Raw genomic sequence first — 19676 nt, 5'->3', positions numbered from 1 at the left:
AATGGTGATCAAAGAAATGTCACCATGTCTAGAATATCACCCAGTGGATTGTACACATCACATAGCAAGTGGTCATCACGCATCTCACATCAGGGTGCTTACCTGCCGTGACGGACTGATTTACAGTTGAAATGGTTGATATTAGAAAAGGTATCATGCCTTTGTTGATCTTTTGCTTTGTAAATCAAGCCATAGTAGATGAAATAGCATTACAAACAGTGGCAGAAACATTTATTTGGATAAACTGATATAACTTGTCATTGAACTCCAGAGTTCAGAATGCTAGTTAAGTGTGCATGAGCTCATCTTAAACCATGATGATGCTCCCTATGTCTTTCTCCCCCCGCCAGGCCCAGTCTCTCTGTGGATACGGGGCCCAGTGCAGCACACTTTCTTACTAATTAGGCAGTTGTCTCAGGTTGTCATGGCAGAGCTCTACACATCTTGGGGGGGGCTTAATATAGCGGTGCTATTAGCATGACCCTTCACACTCTCTCCCTCAAATCATCGCCATGAGGAAGGATGAGACCCAGAGCACCACTCATTAGACACAGAACCACGTCTGAGGAGGAGGGACTTTACTTGACTTGACCAGAGCTGACGGCAATGGCCTTGGGTTACACTCATCAGATACAGACAGCCACAGGCAATTAGGAGGAATGTGTAGCCATTTATCTGAGCATACAAAAGAGGGTAATTATATGCTTTACCATATTCACTCAGGTATTTCACAAAATACAAACACATATTTTTTAAATATGAATTTTATTAATCACTGAACTAATCACAAAACGCTAATACCCCTGGGTTTAGTGTTATAATAAGACTTGTTCAAGTTAATTCAAACTGAGCCTATTGGTGATTAATTAAGCCCTTTGAAGACATATTGTTAGTATGAGCACAGAGCTTCAGTGATGGACTGCTGTGCTGATGCAGACAGCTGATGACGAAGCGCTGACGTCTCAAATGATGAGTCACCCCCACTCCACGTCCTCACTGACGGAGGGGGCCCCCCATTGTACTGCCTGCTCTGCCACGAGTCTGCCTCCCTGGCTCCCTGCCTCTGGGCCTCCCGCTCCACACTGTAGCACCATACTGCCAGAGAAACACAGACAGCTCACATCCCCGGGTCATTCCCTGCATATAGACTCTAGTGTGTGATGCAGTCAACATGCCAAAGCTCTTAAACACAAACCAGAGGGCCAGGACTCGACCAGAGCTCCTACTACGTCTGTCTCTTTGTGTGTTTGCGTGTTTTTCTGTGTTGCTCTTTCATGCTAACAACTGCTGGTCACACACTTTCCCATATGCTTTCATTATAATGGTGCTACAATCAGAAAATTCATGTAGTGGTTGTGTTTGAGTTGCCCAGCAACTACGTGTCTGTTAACATAAAAGGGTCTGACTTAAGTCAGATTCTGGAGGGGTTGATGGCCGTGCCTTAAATTATGAGTATAATAGGAGTTGACCTGTGTGGACCCCAAATTAGGAGAGAAGCAGGGTGGCACCAGAGTGAAAGAGTCCCAGTAACCAAGTCTGTTAAAGACTTTCTGTGTATGAAGAATAACAAGGTGGATGGAAACCAGCTATGAACACAGAGGAACGGGAGAGCACACACGTAATCTTGTTACACGCTTGAGGTGTCTTGGCCTTAATCAAAACAGACAAATATCTCAATGACTTTTCAAGTAGCACTTCAGGGCTAGCTAGTCTGTGTGTATCGCACTCTGACTTATTCATCTTACTTCACATTTGTGCAAGAGTATTTTTTGCTATTAGGCAAACAGTTCATGAGTAACCAGGGAAGGGAATAGATGAAGCTACAATAACGCCCTCATGTTTCAAATCATTTGTGTACACCCCAGAGCTCAGAGCTGTATCTGGGGTCCTGACACATATTCATCTGTGCCTGGAGAAGACATCAGCTTCCTGTGGATGTGGCAGATTTCATCCTGGAGCCTCATGGGCTCCTCTATTCTCTGCCATACACCAGTAATCTCCTTCCCGTATTGGTTATGCGCTGTGCACAGCAGGCATGGAGGATGTGGTGGGGAGAGAATGGCACACAGCGGCGAGGAGGAGCATGTAGCTAGGCCTGATTAGAGCTGGAGTGCTACCTCACGTGGGGTCCTCTGAGGGTATGCATGTCACGTTCTCAATGATGCGCCTCGACATGGCTGTGTCAAGCCAACGTGCTGGGGTGAGTGTTACAATGGTCGATTGTCTTTTCTTCTCTTTATGCCCCAGTTCAAACATCTCATTTTGATACCGTGGACTACCTTTCTCTGACTGGCTTTTAGACTGTGAAGATATAAAGGAGGGTGTTGAACAGAGAGTCTGTCAGCAGGAGAGCATAATGTCTATCTCTTTGATCTGGCACCCATCAAAATAAATATCTTCTTTGGAACAAACTGTATACTTTCACAATGTAAAACAGCTTAATAGCAGATTATGTTTGCATTACAATGGAACAAGCAATTCTTTCAAAGAGATTCTCAGCTACTTTTGTATACTTTTTAGCCAGTAGTTTTGAAAGTAGCACTCACAAGCCGAAAGTGGTCCCCGGAAATTGAGTACTATGTCATATATGTACAGATATGTGCACCACGTCATTGCTCTCTTTTTTTGCTCTCTCTCTCTCTGCTGTGTCCACATGAGCTGTTGGGCCTGCCCTTCAACCTCATTGGATAACGCCTGGCAGGTCTCTTGTTAGCTGTCACTGAAATGCGAGGGGCTGAATCTCATTGGCTAGAACACTAATTACTAGGGGGCTGGCCCACATGGGAGGAAATGAAGGCAAAATTGCACAGCACAGCTTCAAGAAAAGTCGCTTTCAAATTAAGGATTTTGTGGCTAATTGAGGTAAGACAGTAATTCTGCTAATAGATTATACATGTATGAACAACACATTAAAAAATACTTTCTTAGTCGCCAAAGTACCGGAGCATGTCTTTAGTGGTACTGTGAATGATTCATGTGACATACCATCAAAACATTTGTGGCTGAAAATGCATGGTCTAAAGAAATCATCAAAACATCAAGGTGCAATTATAGGAGTAGCAATTAAACTGTGTTTATGCAGGCAAAATTGAATAATTATTGGTCAGTAGATTACAAATAGCTAAACTTAGAACCCTCGCTAACTACATTAAAACTCTTCTCACAGAACCTTAACTACATTGAGGGAGTCCACCCCCCAGTAAATATCCTCTCACCACAGATACAAAAAATTAAAAGCAGAAGTAGAGCAGTTCCAAGGCAGTATCATATTACAATAAGGGGTGTGTCGATGGGAGAGATAAGTGTGGGGTTTGCTGCTAGCAAGAAGTCCAAAAGATAAACATTCAGTGAGCGGCTGCTGTTGAGGCCAGGCTGGATGAGCACAAGCACACGTCACACACATCCTGAGAGAAGACAGTTGTTGTTGCAATACATACAGGCCTACCAAACGACTGGTCTTGAATAAAACTAAAGAATTACAAGCACACCTTCAAACTGTATAGTTTATTCATTCTAATAGTCATCTCCCTAAACCTGTTTATATTTTACTCTTGCTGCTGACCTGAAAATCAGCAGATCTAACCTTGTGTGCTGTAGTTGTCTGTGCTAGACGGCCTGCTCCTGCTGGGCGTGGCCTCGTCAGCCTGCTACTAGCGTGCCAGGAAAGCTACAAACACAGTCCAAAAATTCTAACTTCTCAATCACGTGACTACACACACACACACACACACACACACACACACACACACACACACACACACACACACACACACACACACACACTCAAAATAGTTCAATTGAAGGAAACACAATATTTCCAAACTGTCAATGAATGACAACACCTCATACAAGGAATTTTTCAGCAGAAAATGATGAATCCCTACTCCTTATCTTTTTGCCCCCACTGACCATGGTTTAGCCTGCTAAACCCTTCGGAGCATGTTTGATTCTGTTGTAAAACTGGTTTATGAGACATTATTTTTAGTCATCCACGATGGCTCAGGAAGAGTCAAACCTTGATTTTGACCCTGGTAAGGTAGTTGTTTATGTCACGATGGGGAGGGAGTCACACACTACCTTGGGTTCAGAGAGCCACACCTCGATCACATGTTCCCCTCAGTGTTCAGTCCTGCTTACACATATCTGGGATGATGCGTCACAGCAGCTTATTTCATCTGGTGGGCCTTTCAGCCAGACACCAACACACACACATGCACATGAACACACATACGCACGCATGCAGGAACTTTCACAAGCAAACTCTTTCTGTGAAAGATTTCCAATAAATATCCTCTTACCAGTGTTCCAAACATAAAGCAGAAGTACATCTTCTGGGCTGTATCATTTTACAATGAGACTGGGTTGATAAGAGATAAGCATAAGATACCACACACACACACACACACACACACACACACACACACACACACACACACACACACACACACACACATACTGTACATGAAAAAACACAAGCACTCAGAGTATTGCTTTTCGAATGAAAGGTTAATATTGGGCAATTTCACAGTGACAGAATGACGCTGAGAGACTCGGATTTATCACTTTAAATACAGTACCAGTCAAACATTTGGACACACCTACTCATTCAAGGGTTTTTCTTTATTTTGACTATTTTCTACATTGTAGAATAATAGTGAAGACATCAAAATTATGAAATAACACATATGGAATCATGTAGTAACCAAAGAATTGTTAAACAAATTAAAATATATTTTACATTTGAGATTATGCAAAGTAGCCACCCTTTGATAACAGCTTTGCACATTTCTTGTCATTCTCTCAACCAGCTTCGCCTGGAATGCTTTTCCAACAGCCTTGAAGGAGATCCCACAAATGCATAGCACTTGTTTGCGGCTTTTCCTTCACTCTGCAGTCCAACTCATCCCAAACCATCTCAATTGGGTGTAGGTTGGGTGATTGTGGAGGCCAGGTCATCTGATGCAGCACTCCATCACTCTCCTTCTTGGCCAAATAGCCCTTACACAGCCTGGAGGTGTGTATTGAGTCATTGTCTTGTTGAAAAAACAAACGATTGTCTCACTAAGCGCAAACCAGATGGGATGTATCGCTGCAGAATGCTGTGTTAAGTGTACCTTGAATTCTAAATAATCAGACAGTGTAACCAGCAAAGCACCCTCACACCATCACACCCCCTCTCCATGCTTCACGGTGGGAACTACACATGCGGACATCATCCGTTCACCTACTCTGCGTCTCAAAAAGACACGGAGGTTGGAACCAAAAATCTCACATTTTGACACATCAGACCAAAGGACAGATTTCCACCGGTCTAATGTCCATTGCTCGTGTTTCTTGGTCCAAGCAAGTCTCTTCTTCTTATATGCGTCCTTTAGTTGTGTTTTTTTTTTTGCAGCAATTCGACCATGAATGCCTGATTCACTCAGTCTCCTATGAACAGTTGATTTTGAGATGGGTCTGTTACTTGAACTCCGTGAAGCATTTTTTTGGGCTGCAATTTCTGAGGCTGGTAACTCTCTAATGAACTTATCCTCTGCAGCAGAGGTAACTCTGGTTCTTCCTTTCCTTTGGCGGTCCTAATGAAAGCCAGTTCCATCATAGCACTTGATGGTTTTTGTGACGGCACTTGAAGAAACTTTCAAAGTTCTTGAGGTTTTCCAGATTGACTTAACTTCATGTCTTAAAGTAATGATGTACTCTCATTTCTATTTAATGATTTAATGATAATATGGACTTTGTCTTTTACCAAATAGGGCTATCTTTTTTTTACCACCCCTACCTGGTCACAACACAACTGATTGTCTCAAATGCATTAAGAAGGAAAGAAATTCCACAAATTAACTTTTAATTAGGCACACCTGTTAATTTTAATGCATTCCAGGTGACTACCTCATGAAGCTGGTTGAGAGAATGCCAAGAGTGTGCAAAGCTGTCATCAAGGCAAAAGGTGGCTACTTCGAAGATTCTCAAATATAAAATATATGTTGATTTGTTTAACACTTTTTTGTTTACTATATGATTCCATATGTGTTATTTCACAGTCTCGATGTCTTCACTCTTATTCTACAATGTAGAAAATAGTAAAAATTAAGAAAAACCCTTGAATGAGTAGGTGTGTTCAAACTTTTGACTGGTACTGTATATGCCAAACAAACACAATTGATTACAAAGTTACACAAACCATTCATCTCTATGCACAAGGACAACCTTGAACAATTTCCACTGAAAATGTACCAAACACATTTACTCAAGGAACAGTGCAGATGTAAAGTTTTGGAAATTACGGTAAAATCTCCCTCACTTTTTTTATGTGATCATGTTTTGCAAAAACTCTGTTAAATATCTTATCCGAATGAAGATTCAAAGAAGTCTAAAGGAAGACACCTTGAGACATCTATTTTGGTTATTAAACTACAGTAAGTGAAGTGGATTAACACCCGGTAACAGAACGATGTAAACAAAAAAAATGTCATCTCCTCCTTTGCATGTTTTGGTATTATTCTACAAACTAACCACGTTTCCATCCACAGTTTTTAAAGTCATCATGTAAAAAGAAAATCATGACAGCTGTGATGGGAACAGGAAGTTTCTGTACAATTGTCTAAATCCTGACAGATTTATACAATTGATTATGTGAGAAATAGCGATGAAAATGCCTTTTTACACAAATATTGATATAATAACCATTATATTGAAGTAAACTTGGAGTCAAGTGATGATATGGTGTGTGGTCCAAGTCCCACTACAATTCGGGAAACCATGTAGTTTATTACAGGGTGGTGAAAGTGCACTGATCTTTATGCTCCTTTGCAATAAATATTCTAGTGACATGATTATCGATGATGATCGATGCTCGACTGCCGTTTGACAAATACAAATATTCTCACTCTTATCATAATCTTATCATGTAGTCTAGCCAATATGCATAGACTACCCTCACTGTATCTGCAAGCTGTTGGCTAGAGCTCACGTGGCAAGACCAGAGTAGGCACATTTGTTATTTAACCAACAGTTTTTGTGACAAAACTATCAGTAGTTGAAAATGTGATGGAAACAGACTTTTATTTGGTATATGAAAACTTGAGTGAAAAAGTACATTTTGTGAGCAATACGTCATCACACAATGATTTTTAGCCGCAACAAGTCCGTTTGGTGGGAACACATCAAATGGTGGGAAAATGTGCATATTTTCTTTATGCATATTTTTTTAAATATATGCTTTAATCTGTTGCCAATTGGATGGAAACCTAGCTACTGACTACACAGAGGAACTCTGGAGCTCTGTCAGAGTGACCATCGGGTTCTTGGTCACCTCCCTGACCAAGGCCCTTCTCCACCGATTGCTTAGTTTGGCCTGGCGGCCAGCTCTAGGGAGAGTCTTGGTGGTTCCAAACTTCTTCCATTTAAGAATGATGGAGGCCACTGTGTTCTTGGGGACCTTCAATGTTGCAGAATTTTTTGGGTACATTTCCCCATATCTGTGCTTCGACACAATCCTGTCTCTGCTCACTACTGACAATTCATGGCTGAGTTTTTGCTCTGACATGCACTGTCAACTGCGGGACCTTAGGTGTGTGCCTTTCCAAATAATGCCAATTAATTGAATTTACCACAGGTGGACTCCAATCAAGTTGTGGAAACATTAAGGATGATTGATATAAACAGGATGCTCCTGAACTCAATTTCGAGTCTCGTAGCTAAGGGTCTGAATACTTATGTCAACAAGGTATTTTTTTGGGGGGGGGTTTTAATAAAATTGCTAGAATTTCTAAACTGTTTTTGCTTTGTCATTGTGGGGTATTGTGTGGAGATTCATTCATATAATCAATTTTAGAATAAGGCCGTAACATAACAACATTTGGAAAAGGTCAAGGGGTCTGAATACCTTCCCAATGCACTGTATGCCTTAATTTAAAAACATGTATAGACTCTTAGCTCATTTGACATCAAATTTGATGTACTCATAATATGATCATCACATGTTAGTGTTCATGGGTCTTTTTTACGTGGAAATGCCCTATTACAGTGTAAGGACCAGAGGTAAGAAGTAGTTTCGTAGGAGTTCATGTTTTACCAAAACAAGAGTTTCACTTTCCAAAGTGACTATTACTGACTGTACTGGTGTCTATGGATTTAAAATACTACTACCATTCATATCTTTGGACCAAACACAATTGGATGGCTGAGTCTATTGTTATTAATGCCAGAGAACAAGTTGCAGCCAGTTCTTTTCTGTTGTTGTTCTGGTCTTTCTCAAAGCTTGGAAAAGGTTGGGAGTTACCAGGGCTGGATGTGTTGATTCATATCCCTGTTGCAAATAGACTTTCACACAAAGTGTATGTGTGAGTGTACAGTGTGTGTGCGTGCGTACGTGCGTGTGTGGGTATATTTGTCTTATGTGTCATGTCATTGCAAATGATACATTTTCATTGAGAATAGCAAACACCCACATATACCCTCACTCATCAGACAAGTCATTTACCAGAACCCATAGTTCACAACCTATCACATGGTGGTGGTCTGGTTTGTGGCTCACTTTGTCTGCATGCTCTCTTTTCTTCGAAGAATGTCACTGTTATGTTAAGCAGCTACATTCCCCGCTGGATATGGGTGTGTCTCAAAGGAGATGGGGAAAGACTTGAGTCCTGAGGAGTGTTTACCAAGTCACTCTTAAGTACATTCCCAGGAAGGTGAAAAGGTGCTACCTGATCATCACACATTTCCTGTGTGTTCTGGGTAAATAAAGAAACTGACCAAAACTTCTAATCTGATTTTAACAACAGATTTTTTTTTTGACCGTACGAGACACTATCAAACCATTGTGCTCACTGTGGGAGTCTCTTTAAACAACTAATGGACCAATCAATGCTATTAACCATGCCTCAAGGCACACTCCATGACCTTATGTACAGTATGTGGACACCTGCTCGTAGAACATCTCATTCCAAAATCATGGGCTTCAATATGAAGTTGGTCCCCCCTTTACTGCTATAACAGCCTCCACTCTTCTGGGAAGGCTTTCCACTAGATGTTGAGACATTGCTTCCATTGGGACTTGCTTCCATTCAGTCTCAAGAGCATTAGTAAGGACAGGGCACTGATGGTGTGCAATTAGGCCTGGCTCGCAGTCAGCGTTCCAATTTCATCCCAAAGATGTTTGATGGGGTTGAGGCCAGGGTTCTGTGCAGGCCAGTCAAGTTCTTCCACTCCGATCTCAACAAACCATTTCTGTAGGACCTCTTTGTCATGCTGAAACAGGAAAGGGCGTTCCCCAAAACTGTTGCCACAAAGTTGGAAGCACAGCATTGTCTAGAATGTCATTGTATGCTGTAGCATTAAGATTTCCCTTCACTGGAACTAAGGGGCCTAGCACGAACCATGAAAAACATCCCCAGACCATTATATTCCTCATACACCAAACTTTACAGTTGGCACTATGCATTTGTCCGTCGGACTGCCAGATGGTGAAGTGTGAGTCATCACTCCAGAAAATGCTTTCCACTGCTCCAGAGTCCAATGGCGGCAAGTTTTACACCACTTCAGCCGACGCTTGGGATTGCACATGGTGATCTTAGGCTTGTGTGTGGCTGCTCGGCCATGGAAACCCATTTCATGACGCTCCCGACGTGCAGTTCTTTTGCTGACGTTGCTTCCAGAGGCAGTTTGGATTTCGGTAGTGAGTGTTGCAACTGAGGAAAGACAGTTTTTGCACGTTATGCGCTTCAGCACTCGGCAGTCCCGTTTTGTGAGATTGTGTGGCCTACCACTTCACAGCTGAGCCATTGTTGCTCCTAGATGCTTCCACTTCACAATAACAGCACTTACAGTTGACCGGGGCAGCACTATAAGGGCAGATATTTGACGAACTGACTTGTTAGAAAGGTGGCATTCTATGACGGTGCCACAATTAAAGTCTCTGAGCTCTTCAGTAAGGCCATTATGCTGCCAATGTTTGTCTATGGAAATGCATGGCTGTGTGCTCGATTTTTATACATCTGTCAGCAATGGGTGTGGCTTAAATAGTCAAATCCACTTATTTGAACGGGTGTCCACATACTTTTGTATATATAGTGTACCATCGAAGAGCAGAACTAGAACAAGGCTTTCAGAGATGTGTGTTGATGTTTGGAATTAGATTGGAGAAGTGATATGATATGCCTAGTTGACTTTCAAATGATTCAGATGTGGCTTCATTTGATATCACATTAAGCCAGAGGCTGCCTGGCTGCCACCCATTCCAAATCCACTAATTTTATATATATATATATATATATACAGTGCCTTGCAAAAGTATTCGGCCCCTTGAACTTTGCGACCTTTTGCCACATTTCAGGCATCAAACATAAAGATATAAAACTGTATTTTTTGTGAAGAATCAACAACAAGTGGGACACAATCATGAAGTGGAATGACATTTATTGGATATTTCAAACTTTTTTAACAAATCAAAAACTGAAACATTGGGCGTGCAAAATTATTCAGCCCCCTTAAGTTAATACTTTGTAGGGCCACCGTTTGCTGCGATTACAGCTGTAAGTTGCTTGGGGTATGTCTCTATCAGTTTTGCACATCGAGAGACTGAAATTTTTTCCCATTCCTCCTTGCAAAACAGCTCGAGCTCAGTGAGGTTGGATGGAGAGCATTTGTGAACAGCAGTTTTCAGTTCTTTCCACAGATTCTCGATTGGATTCAGGTCTGGACTTTGACTTGGCCATTCTAACACCTGGATATGTTTATTTTTGAACCATTCCATTGTAGATTTTGCTTTATGTTTTGGATCATTGTCTTGTTGGAAGACAAATCTCCGTCCCAGTCTCAGGTCTTTTGCAGACTCCATCAGGTTTTCTTCCAGAATGGTCCTGTATTTGGCTCCATCCATCTTCCCATCAATTTTAACCATCTTCCCTGTCCCTGCTGAACAAAAGCAGGCCCAAACCATGATGCTGCCACCACCATGTTTGACAGTGGGTATTGTGTGTTCAGGGTGATGAGCTGAGTTGCTTTTACGCCAAACATAACGTTTTGCATTGTTGCCAAAAAGTTCACTTTTGGTTTCATCTGACCAGAGCACCTTCTTCCACATGTTTGGTGTGTCTCCCAGGTGGCTTGTGGCAAACTTTAAACAACACTTTTTATGGATATCTTTAAGAAATGGCTTTCTTCTTGCCACTTCCATAAAGGCCAGATTTGTGCAATATACGGCTGATTGTTGTCCTATGGACAGAGTCTCCCACCTCAGCTTTAGATATCTGCAATTCATCCAGAGTGATCATGGGCCTCTTGGCTGCATCTCTGATCAGTCTTCTCCTTGTATGAGCTGAAAGTTTAGAGGGACGGCCAGGTCTTGGTAGATTTGCAGTGGTCTGATACTCCTTCCATTTCAATATTATTGCTTGCACAGTGCTCCTTGGGATGTTTAAAGCTTGGGAAATCTTTTTGTATCCAAATCCGGCTTTAAACTTCTTCACAACAGTATCTCGGACCTGCCTGGTGTGTTCCTTGTTCTTCATGATGCTCTCTGCGCTTTTAACGGACCTCTGAGACTATCACAGTGCAGGTGCATTTATACGGAGACTTGATTACACACAGGTGGATTGTATTTATCATCATTAGTCATTTAGGTCAACATTGGATCATTCAGAGATCCTCACTGAACTTCTGGACAGTTTGCTGCACTGAAAGTAAAGGGGCTGAATAATTTTGCACGGCCAATTTTTCAGTTTTTGATTTGTTAAAAAAGTTTGAAATATCCAATAAATGTCGTTTCACTTCATGATTGTGTCCCACTTGTTGTTGATTCTTCACAAAAAAATACAGTTTTATATCTTTATTTTTGAAGCCTGAAATGTGGCAAAAGGTCGCAAAGTTCAAGGGGGCCGAATACTTTCGCAAGGCACTGTATATATATGTGTGTGTGTGTGTGTGTGTGTGTGTGTGTGTGTGTGTGTGTGTGTGTGTGTGTGTGTGTGTGTAGGTAAATATTCAACCTTTAGATGAAGAGGACACCACTAAACATCCCCAGGCTCCAGTGGCCAGCAAGCCCAGTACACCTGAGATCAATGCAGGAGATATTCCTCACCTCTTTCTTTGGACAAACTTGTTTGCTTTGCTCCATGCAGAAATCTGAGCATGACAGCCATCTGATAGCCATTGTGTATCCAATGTTTCTTTGCCGGTCTCACATGTTTGGAATGTGGTAATCCTTCTGCATGAGTTAAATGGATAGTATTCCTCACCCTTTGACTATTACACAGCACATCAAATAGTGGATAGACCTTGGGTTGACTCTACAAAGCCCTGTTAGGTGTGTTCGTTAGACTGTTTGACATGTCCCAGTATCATAGTAAATAAAAACTGCTCTCTCCATCATGCATCATTAACATGGCTTTCATCTCTGCCAAGAAAACAAACCTCTGCCAAAAATGCTGTTCTGTTGAATAGAACTTTCTCATGCAACTTCCCCTTGCAATCCTGTTATAGTGTGTAGCCCTTTTTCTATTACAAAATTAATCAAAGATATGAATTCAGTGTTTTGAACAGATGTCAAATAAAAAGGGTGTCAACTGAGGACTACAACTGGAATTGATTACCTTTCCTAATATTTGCAAAGATGATCTTTATCCTGAATAAACCTAATGCAATCACAACAGCTGTCAGTGCACATGTTTGTGTTGTTGACTTTGGGTCTGTAAGGAGCTGAGGGGGGCAGACTCCTCGTGCCCCCAGGACATTTTAACGGTGTTGGTCTTTGTCCTGAGTGCAGATCCACAGATGTTGCTCTCCATGGGTTTATGATTATGATGTGGCAAATGACAGAGTCCAGTCTGTATCTCTCCGGAAATGCTCTGACCCTGTTTCGGGATGCTTTTGACATAAGATACTTGTACCAGAGATGGCTGTGATGATGGAGTCAATCCTTTATTGCTATGTTCCATGGCTCATTCCTGCCAGATCTGGCAGCACAAATGTCAGTGTGCTTTCCACTCGATTTACCCCATAAACCTCTCACCAGCCTAACTGTCGTATGGAATCAGGTATATTGCTGCTCATGAAGACTGTTCCAGGGATTTCCTTGGCCATATCCTAACATACTGTAAAACCAGCACTGTAGTAATCCATCAAGTCTTTTAGGATCAGGTGCAGCAGGCAGCAGCACCCACACAATACGCCAGGTGCATCCCTACCAGTGAATCAGGCTGTCTGATTCAGACAAATAGCTGTGAAGTGCTCTCAACAAAGACATTGCCGCTGTCTGCAACAGGCGACCGACAGGGTTCAATCAATGTATCCATCAGAGAATGGGTAGAGAGTAATGACATTCTCCCTCTTCGTCTGTCATTTTATGCCTTTTACACACTGGGACTGTCACATTTCTTCTGCAAATAGAATACACTGCATGGTATTAGCTTTAAAGTAGCTTTTATCTTGACATTTTAGTTTCAATTATTTTACCATCCTTCAACTTTGAATCACATCATGGCAAAAAGCAATATGGCTTGTTTCATTCATTTATGTAACTCTCTGTTACATATTCTAAAAGATCTCATTCAAGCTTCAAGCCTCTGAGACACGACTAGCTGTATTTCATTGATGGACATCACAGCAGGGAGAATTTACTCAAACAGCTTAGTCACCACCCTTTTAGGAGCTGGCACGGGGCCCAGGAGGACTACCTCAGGGGAAGGGCTAAATTTGACTCCACAGTACACAGTCCTAATCAGCTGCATCAAAACAATCATTAACTGAGCTCCAGCCTGCCTGTCTACCTGCCTCTCTATCTCTCTCTGTCTACTCACAGACCAGGGAATCGCCTCAGAAACAGACAGACCAGGGGACACCCCAGGGACAGACAGACCAGGGGACTCACGTCAGGAACAGACAGACCAGGGGACTCACGTCAGGAACAGACAGACCAGGGGACTCACGTCAGGGACAGACAGACCAGGGGACTCACGTCAGGGACAGACAGACCAGGGGACTCACGTCAGGAACAGACAGACCAGGGGACTCACGTCAGGGACAGACAGACCAGGGGACTCACGTCAGGAACAGACAGACCAGGGGACACCTCAGGGACAGACAGACCAGGGGACTCACCTCAGGGACAGACAGACCAGGGGACACCTCAGGGACAGACAGACCAGGGGACTCACCTCAGGGACAGACAGACCAGGGGACTCACCTCAGGGACAGACAGACCAGGGGACACCCCAGGGACAGACAGACCAGGGGACTCCCCTCAGGGACAGGCAGACCAGGGACACACCTCAGGGACAGACAGACATACCAGGGGACTCACCTCAGGGACAGAGGGAGAGATTCACCTCAGAAACAAACAGACCAAGGGACTCACCTCAGACAGAGGGAGAGATTCACCTCAGAGGATCACCTTCCTCTCGCCCTTATTTTTCTAAAATAGAATTGAACAACTACTCTGGACCTCTAGAGCTCCACAAACTCAATACAAACAAGACCTCACACATAGCATAGGACCACACGTAACAGAGCGGAAGACTTGCAATGCATGCTTTACACTGCATCAGGCTCTGGCAAGAAATACAAAACCACACAGAGGCATGACACAGGGAACCCTTGCCCATGGATCCTCAGAAACGGCTATATTCTGGAAAGTAGAGTGCAAACAACAAATCTTTCCATATAGGACAGCTGTTTTATCTTTATACTGCTTTGTCCACAAATTGTTTGTCTCATCTCAATTAGCTACATTCAGTTGTATGTAAATATCAAGAGGAAGATCCTTAACAACCTGATGATTGGGTAATCTATGGGAGATTACACATGTTGCGTGGCACAGTGTTCATTAGCTTTATCCTATTTTGTTTACCTATTAGAAACACGCAGTTGTATGGCTGTGGATGAACAAAATTATTTGACACTTTTTATGAAGGTAGCATGACATTTGCCAGCAAATAACTGAATTTATGTCATTTCGTTCAGTTAGTTTTCTTTTACAACTCAAGCAGTAATTTGAAAAATAATGATCAGGTTACAGTGTTGAAGTAAGTATTGGATGTGAAGTATGATATGAGTTTGTTTCGGCTCCACAGGTGTCAATGTGTTACGTTCTATACATGCAATGGCTTATTAATGGGGCGTGGGTTGTAAACCCAAGCCATTGGCTGTAATTTTAGTGGTGTCATCCCATAGAGCGTGAGGGAGGGTAGAGGTCTCTGGCCGAGTGTGAAGGGTGTGTGGAGGAAGCCATCTGCTCCTGTTAATGGTTCATTAGTCAGGCTGCCCTCTGATCAGCAGGTACACTAGGACTGCCCCTTAGTGTGATAATATTTGTTACATTCCTTATTAAAATGAGGGGTGATGGATGGCCAAGTCTATGTTTGAGTTTTTACAACAAATGATAGTCCCACTAAGCGCAAACCAGATGGGATGATGTATCGCTGCAGAATGCTGTGTTAGCCATAATAAGTGTGTCTTGAATTCTAAATAAATCACAGACAGTGCCATTAGCAAAGCACCCCCACACCATCACACCTCCTCCATGCTTCACGGTGGGAACCAGACATGCAGAGATCATCCGTTCACCTACTCTGCGTCTGAACAAAGACACAGCGATTGGAACCAAAAATTGCAGACCAAAGGACAGATTTCCACTGGTCTAATGTCCATTGCTCGTGTTTCTTGGCTCAAGCAAGTCTCTTCTTATTGGTGTCCTTTAGTAGTGGTTTCCTTGCAGCAATTCGACCATGAAGGCTTGATTCACTCAGTCTCCTCTGAACAGTTGATGTTGAGATGTGGAAGGTAACTCTGTGTCTTCCTTTCATGTGGCAGTCCTCATGAGTGCCGGTTTCATCATGGAGCTTGATGGTTTTTGCGACTGCACTTTAAAGAAACTTTCAAAGTTCTTGAAATGTTCCGGATTGACTGTCCTTCATGTCTTAAAGTAATGACGGACTGTCGTTTCTCTTTGCTTATTTGGACTCCCATGTGGCGAAGTGGTCTAAGGCACTGCATCTCAGTGCATAGAGGTCCCTGGTTCAAATCCAGGGATTCAGGGACCTTTGCACAGTCTCTGGTTCAAATACAGGCTTTATCACATCTGTCTGATTGGGAGTCATATAGGGCAGTGCACAATTGGCCCAGCGTCATTTGGGTTTGGCTGGGGTAGGCAGTCATTGTAAATAAGAAGTTGTTCTTAACTGTCTTGCCTAGTTAAATAAAGGTGAAATATATATATTTGAGCTGTTCTTGCCATATGGACTTGGTCTTTTACCATTAAGAAGGAAAGAAATTGAACAAATTAACTTTTAACAAATCACAGCTGTTAATTTAAATGAATTCCAAGTGACTACCTCATGAAGCTGGTTGAGAGAATGCTAAGAGTCGGCAAAGCTTTCATCAAGGCAAATGCTGGCTACTTTGAAGAATCTCAAATATAAAATATATTTTTATTTGTTTAACACTTTCTTTTGCTTATTACATGATTCTATAAGTGTTATTTCATTGTTTTGATGTCTACACTATTATTCTACAATGTAGAAAATACAAAAGAATTAAGATAAACCCTGGAATGAGTAGGTGTGTCCAAACTTGGACTTGAACTGTATATATTATTGTTGTGTCTTTTCCCTAAAGTGGTGCTGTTGATCATGATACTCCCAGCGGTGTTTACCTTCCCAGAAGTCCATAGGTGTACTGTGAATCTGCCAGCAGTAATGTGATCTCGTCCTGTTGCATGGCTATAGCACACTCCTCCAGGGCCTGTGTGTCAAAAAGCATTGCGTTACCCACAGCTCCCTCACTGTTAATGGTTTATTTTCACACATATGAAGAGTTATTCATTTACCTCGCATACATTGAAACACTATAGAAATATAGAATACCAATGGACAATTTCTAGTTCTGTTGTGTTATGGCTACACTGAGACCTATAGCTATCACATGTACATTCTCTGAAGGATAAGTCCAACCCTGTGTTATGCTTAGCAAATGCAGTTGTGTGTGACAGGGTGCAGGATAGGTGTGTTGGAACCTGTCCTGTCAATCAGAATGTCTTTAGATCCCACCTGGTTGACATCTCCCTCTCCGATGACGAACACCAGTTTACGGTCTTTCTCCACCACACTCCGATCCTCCAGCACTCCCTGCATTTTGACTGTGACCTCCTGACCCCAGGCTGGGTGCTCAGCTTTCTGGGGGCCAGGCGCCAGCACCTTCTTCCTCAACAGGCGGTCATCTGGGAGAAGGAAGGATCAAGGGACGGACAGAGAGAAGGAGGAGGGTGAAAGAGGTGGCAGAGGGTTAATCTGCTTGTTGTTGATCAAAGAGAAAAACAAAAATAGGAAAGGGCATAATGTCATGTAATACAGTTTAAATGAAACATCATTTCATTCATTGAATTGCCATGACCACGAAGAAACATGACGCAAAAATAATTCTGTAGAATTTGTTTGCATGCAAATTACAGGCAGTGCCACAACAATTGACAAACAAATGTGTTTACAATAGAACAACAAAGTTTGCCATGAGTGCAATATTGCTTCAACAAAGCATTTCAATATTCCAACATAATTGCTTAAACGTTTTATGATGATGACTGTATTGAATGAGTAACATACCTGTGATGTCCTCCCAGTCTTCAGCCAGGAACAGCTCCTCAAAGCTAGAGGAGATCCACTGCACCATATCATGGTCTGGGAAGAGACTCTCCTCTGAGCTCTCCCTGTCCTCCACAGACTCTGTCTCGCAGAACCTCACTGTTTTTACAAAACTGAGGGTCTTCTTCAGCTTCCTCTCTTCCACACAGGGGGTCTCTGTCTTCTCTGGGACAGGGAAGGTGTTTAATGTAGTGCCAGCATTACCTCCACCCTGGCATTCTATCCTGGGGTCTGCCTCCCCACAGGGCTCCGTATCTTCTTGCTGAGGCCCATGGGACAGTTCCTTCTCTTTCTGACTGTCCTTGTCACCAGGACCTGTGTAGGCCTGCTTCAACTCTGGCTCATTGGTCTCCACAACCCGCTTCTCTTGCTCTCCAGGGCAGGGCTCTGTCTCCATCTCACTACAGGGAGCAATGGACACCATCTGTAAAGGCCTCCAAGAGAGATGATCTTCCTCCAGCCTATCTATCCCCACGATGCCTGCCTGGCCGGTTGATTCTGTAGTGTGGAAGCAGTCGTTCGGTCTAGTTACGGCTAAGAGGTGCCTTCATCCATTAGTGACGGTCTGTAGTTTTTATGAAAACCAAAATCCACATAAGTTCCTGTTAAATCCAATTTAAAAACATCCATAACCAGCCCCAAATCCCGGTTGCATCAATTGTTTTCCAGAACTTTGTTTTACCAACTAGAGCTATACACAGTCTCACCTCAACCTCCTATCAATCCTGTTACTCCTTGTTTGCCTACATATCCCAGAGAGTTAGGAGCAACAAGAAATTATCAATGGAAAGAAATTGTACAACAAATGAAGCACATTCGGTCAGCAGGCTTGCGCGACTGTAATCTGTAGGATTAGAAGAGTAAAATCTAATCTTCTTGAAAGTCTGTAAGCTTCTTAATGACTTCATCGTGTTGCTCCATCATGCCGTTTCCATAAATGCTTTCCACCAATAAGATCTCAGGGACTGCCGTCTTGGGTTCAGTTTTGTTTTACTATGTGGCACAATATCTTATTTTCCCTTTTAAAGTAGACAAGTCTTAAGAGGGAAACCTAGAATGGCCCTGATGACCTGCATGAGACGATGGGTGCTTTTTTATTGAGTTGAGTGGATTTCCCTTAATATACTTATCAGCAACAATGCACGCACTTTCTTTCACTGATTTAATCGTCTAATACGTTTGAAGGGAAAATCAATCAAACAGGAACATTTTGAGTGGCACAATCTAGATATTACTATAGGATCTGGGGATAGTATATTTCTACAAACAGAACAGGTTTTTCTAGGGTTGCCACATACCTTCTGTGGAAGAGGAACCAGTAAACAACACTTTCAAGACAAGACCGGGCTCGGTCCTTTAGTGACTAGAGTGTTTTATCTTAATAACTCATGGCATGGCAGCCTTCAACCAATCTCAGTATACACAGCCCTCAATTCAAAACACACTCACAATTTAAATGAAAACAGCTTTTGTTTTGAAACAATGACAAATGTTTGTTGTGTGCATTATTTGGAGTGTCTGTTAGATATCCCCTGGCACTGTGTCAACATAATATACCATCTTTGTTTTATTCATTCGGATAAAGTTACTGAGAGATTGCAGTAATTGTATAAAGTTATTAAAAGCTGCTTTTTTGAGTGTGTGTCATTGCTGCTTCTGGTCATGTCGCAATAGGAAAAGTGAAACAAAAATATTCAGACTGTCATGCCTAAACTTAAGACCACTTTCCCAATTTGACTGAAGGTAAAATAAGCCATTCAGTGAATAATTTAAAAAAATACATGTATATATATTTCACATTTACTTAACCAGGTAGGCTCGTTGAGAACAAGTTCTCATTTACAACTGCGACCTGGCCAAGATAAAGCAAAGCAGTGCGACACAAACAACACAGAGTTACACGTGGGATAAACAAATGTACAGTCAATAACACAATAGAAAAATCTATATACAATGTGTGCAAATGTAGTAAGATTAGGGAGGTAAGGCAATAAATAGGCCATAGTGGCGAAATAATTACAATTTAGCAATTAAACACTGGAG

At 42.3% G+C, this 19676-nt stretch overlaps 1 protein-coding gene across 1 annotated transcript in view; it reads right to left on the bottom strand.

Annotated features, from left to right (window-relative positions):
- The window catches only part of LOC135508701 (peptidyl-prolyl cis-trans isomerase FKBP8-like), a 50192-nt gene extending 32162 nt beyond the window's left edge, over positions 1 to 18030 (bottom strand). The window contains exons 1-3 of the mRNA XM_064928933.1: positions 17595 to 18030; positions 17043 to 17212; positions 16649 to 16737 (exon numbers count right to left, since the gene is read on the bottom strand). Of these exons, the coding sequence (XP_064785005.1) occupies positions 16649 to 16737; positions 17043 to 17212; positions 17595 to 18030 (695 nt within the window). The remainder of the gene's footprint in view (positions 1 to 16648; positions 16738 to 17042; positions 17213 to 17594) is intronic.
- Between the last annotated feature and the right edge of the window lie 1646 nt (positions 18031 to 19676).

This window comes from Oncorhynchus masou, chromosome 22 (genome assembly GCF_036934945.1).
Source record: "Oncorhynchus masou masou isolate Uvic2021 chromosome 22, UVic_Omas_1.1, whole genome shotgun sequence".
Classification (NCBI taxonomy): Eukaryota; Metazoa; Chordata; class Actinopteri; order Salmoniformes; family Salmonidae; genus Oncorhynchus; species Oncorhynchus masou.
Note: the sequence above shows the minus strand (reverse complement) of the source record. Positions and strands in the feature narration are given on the sequence as shown.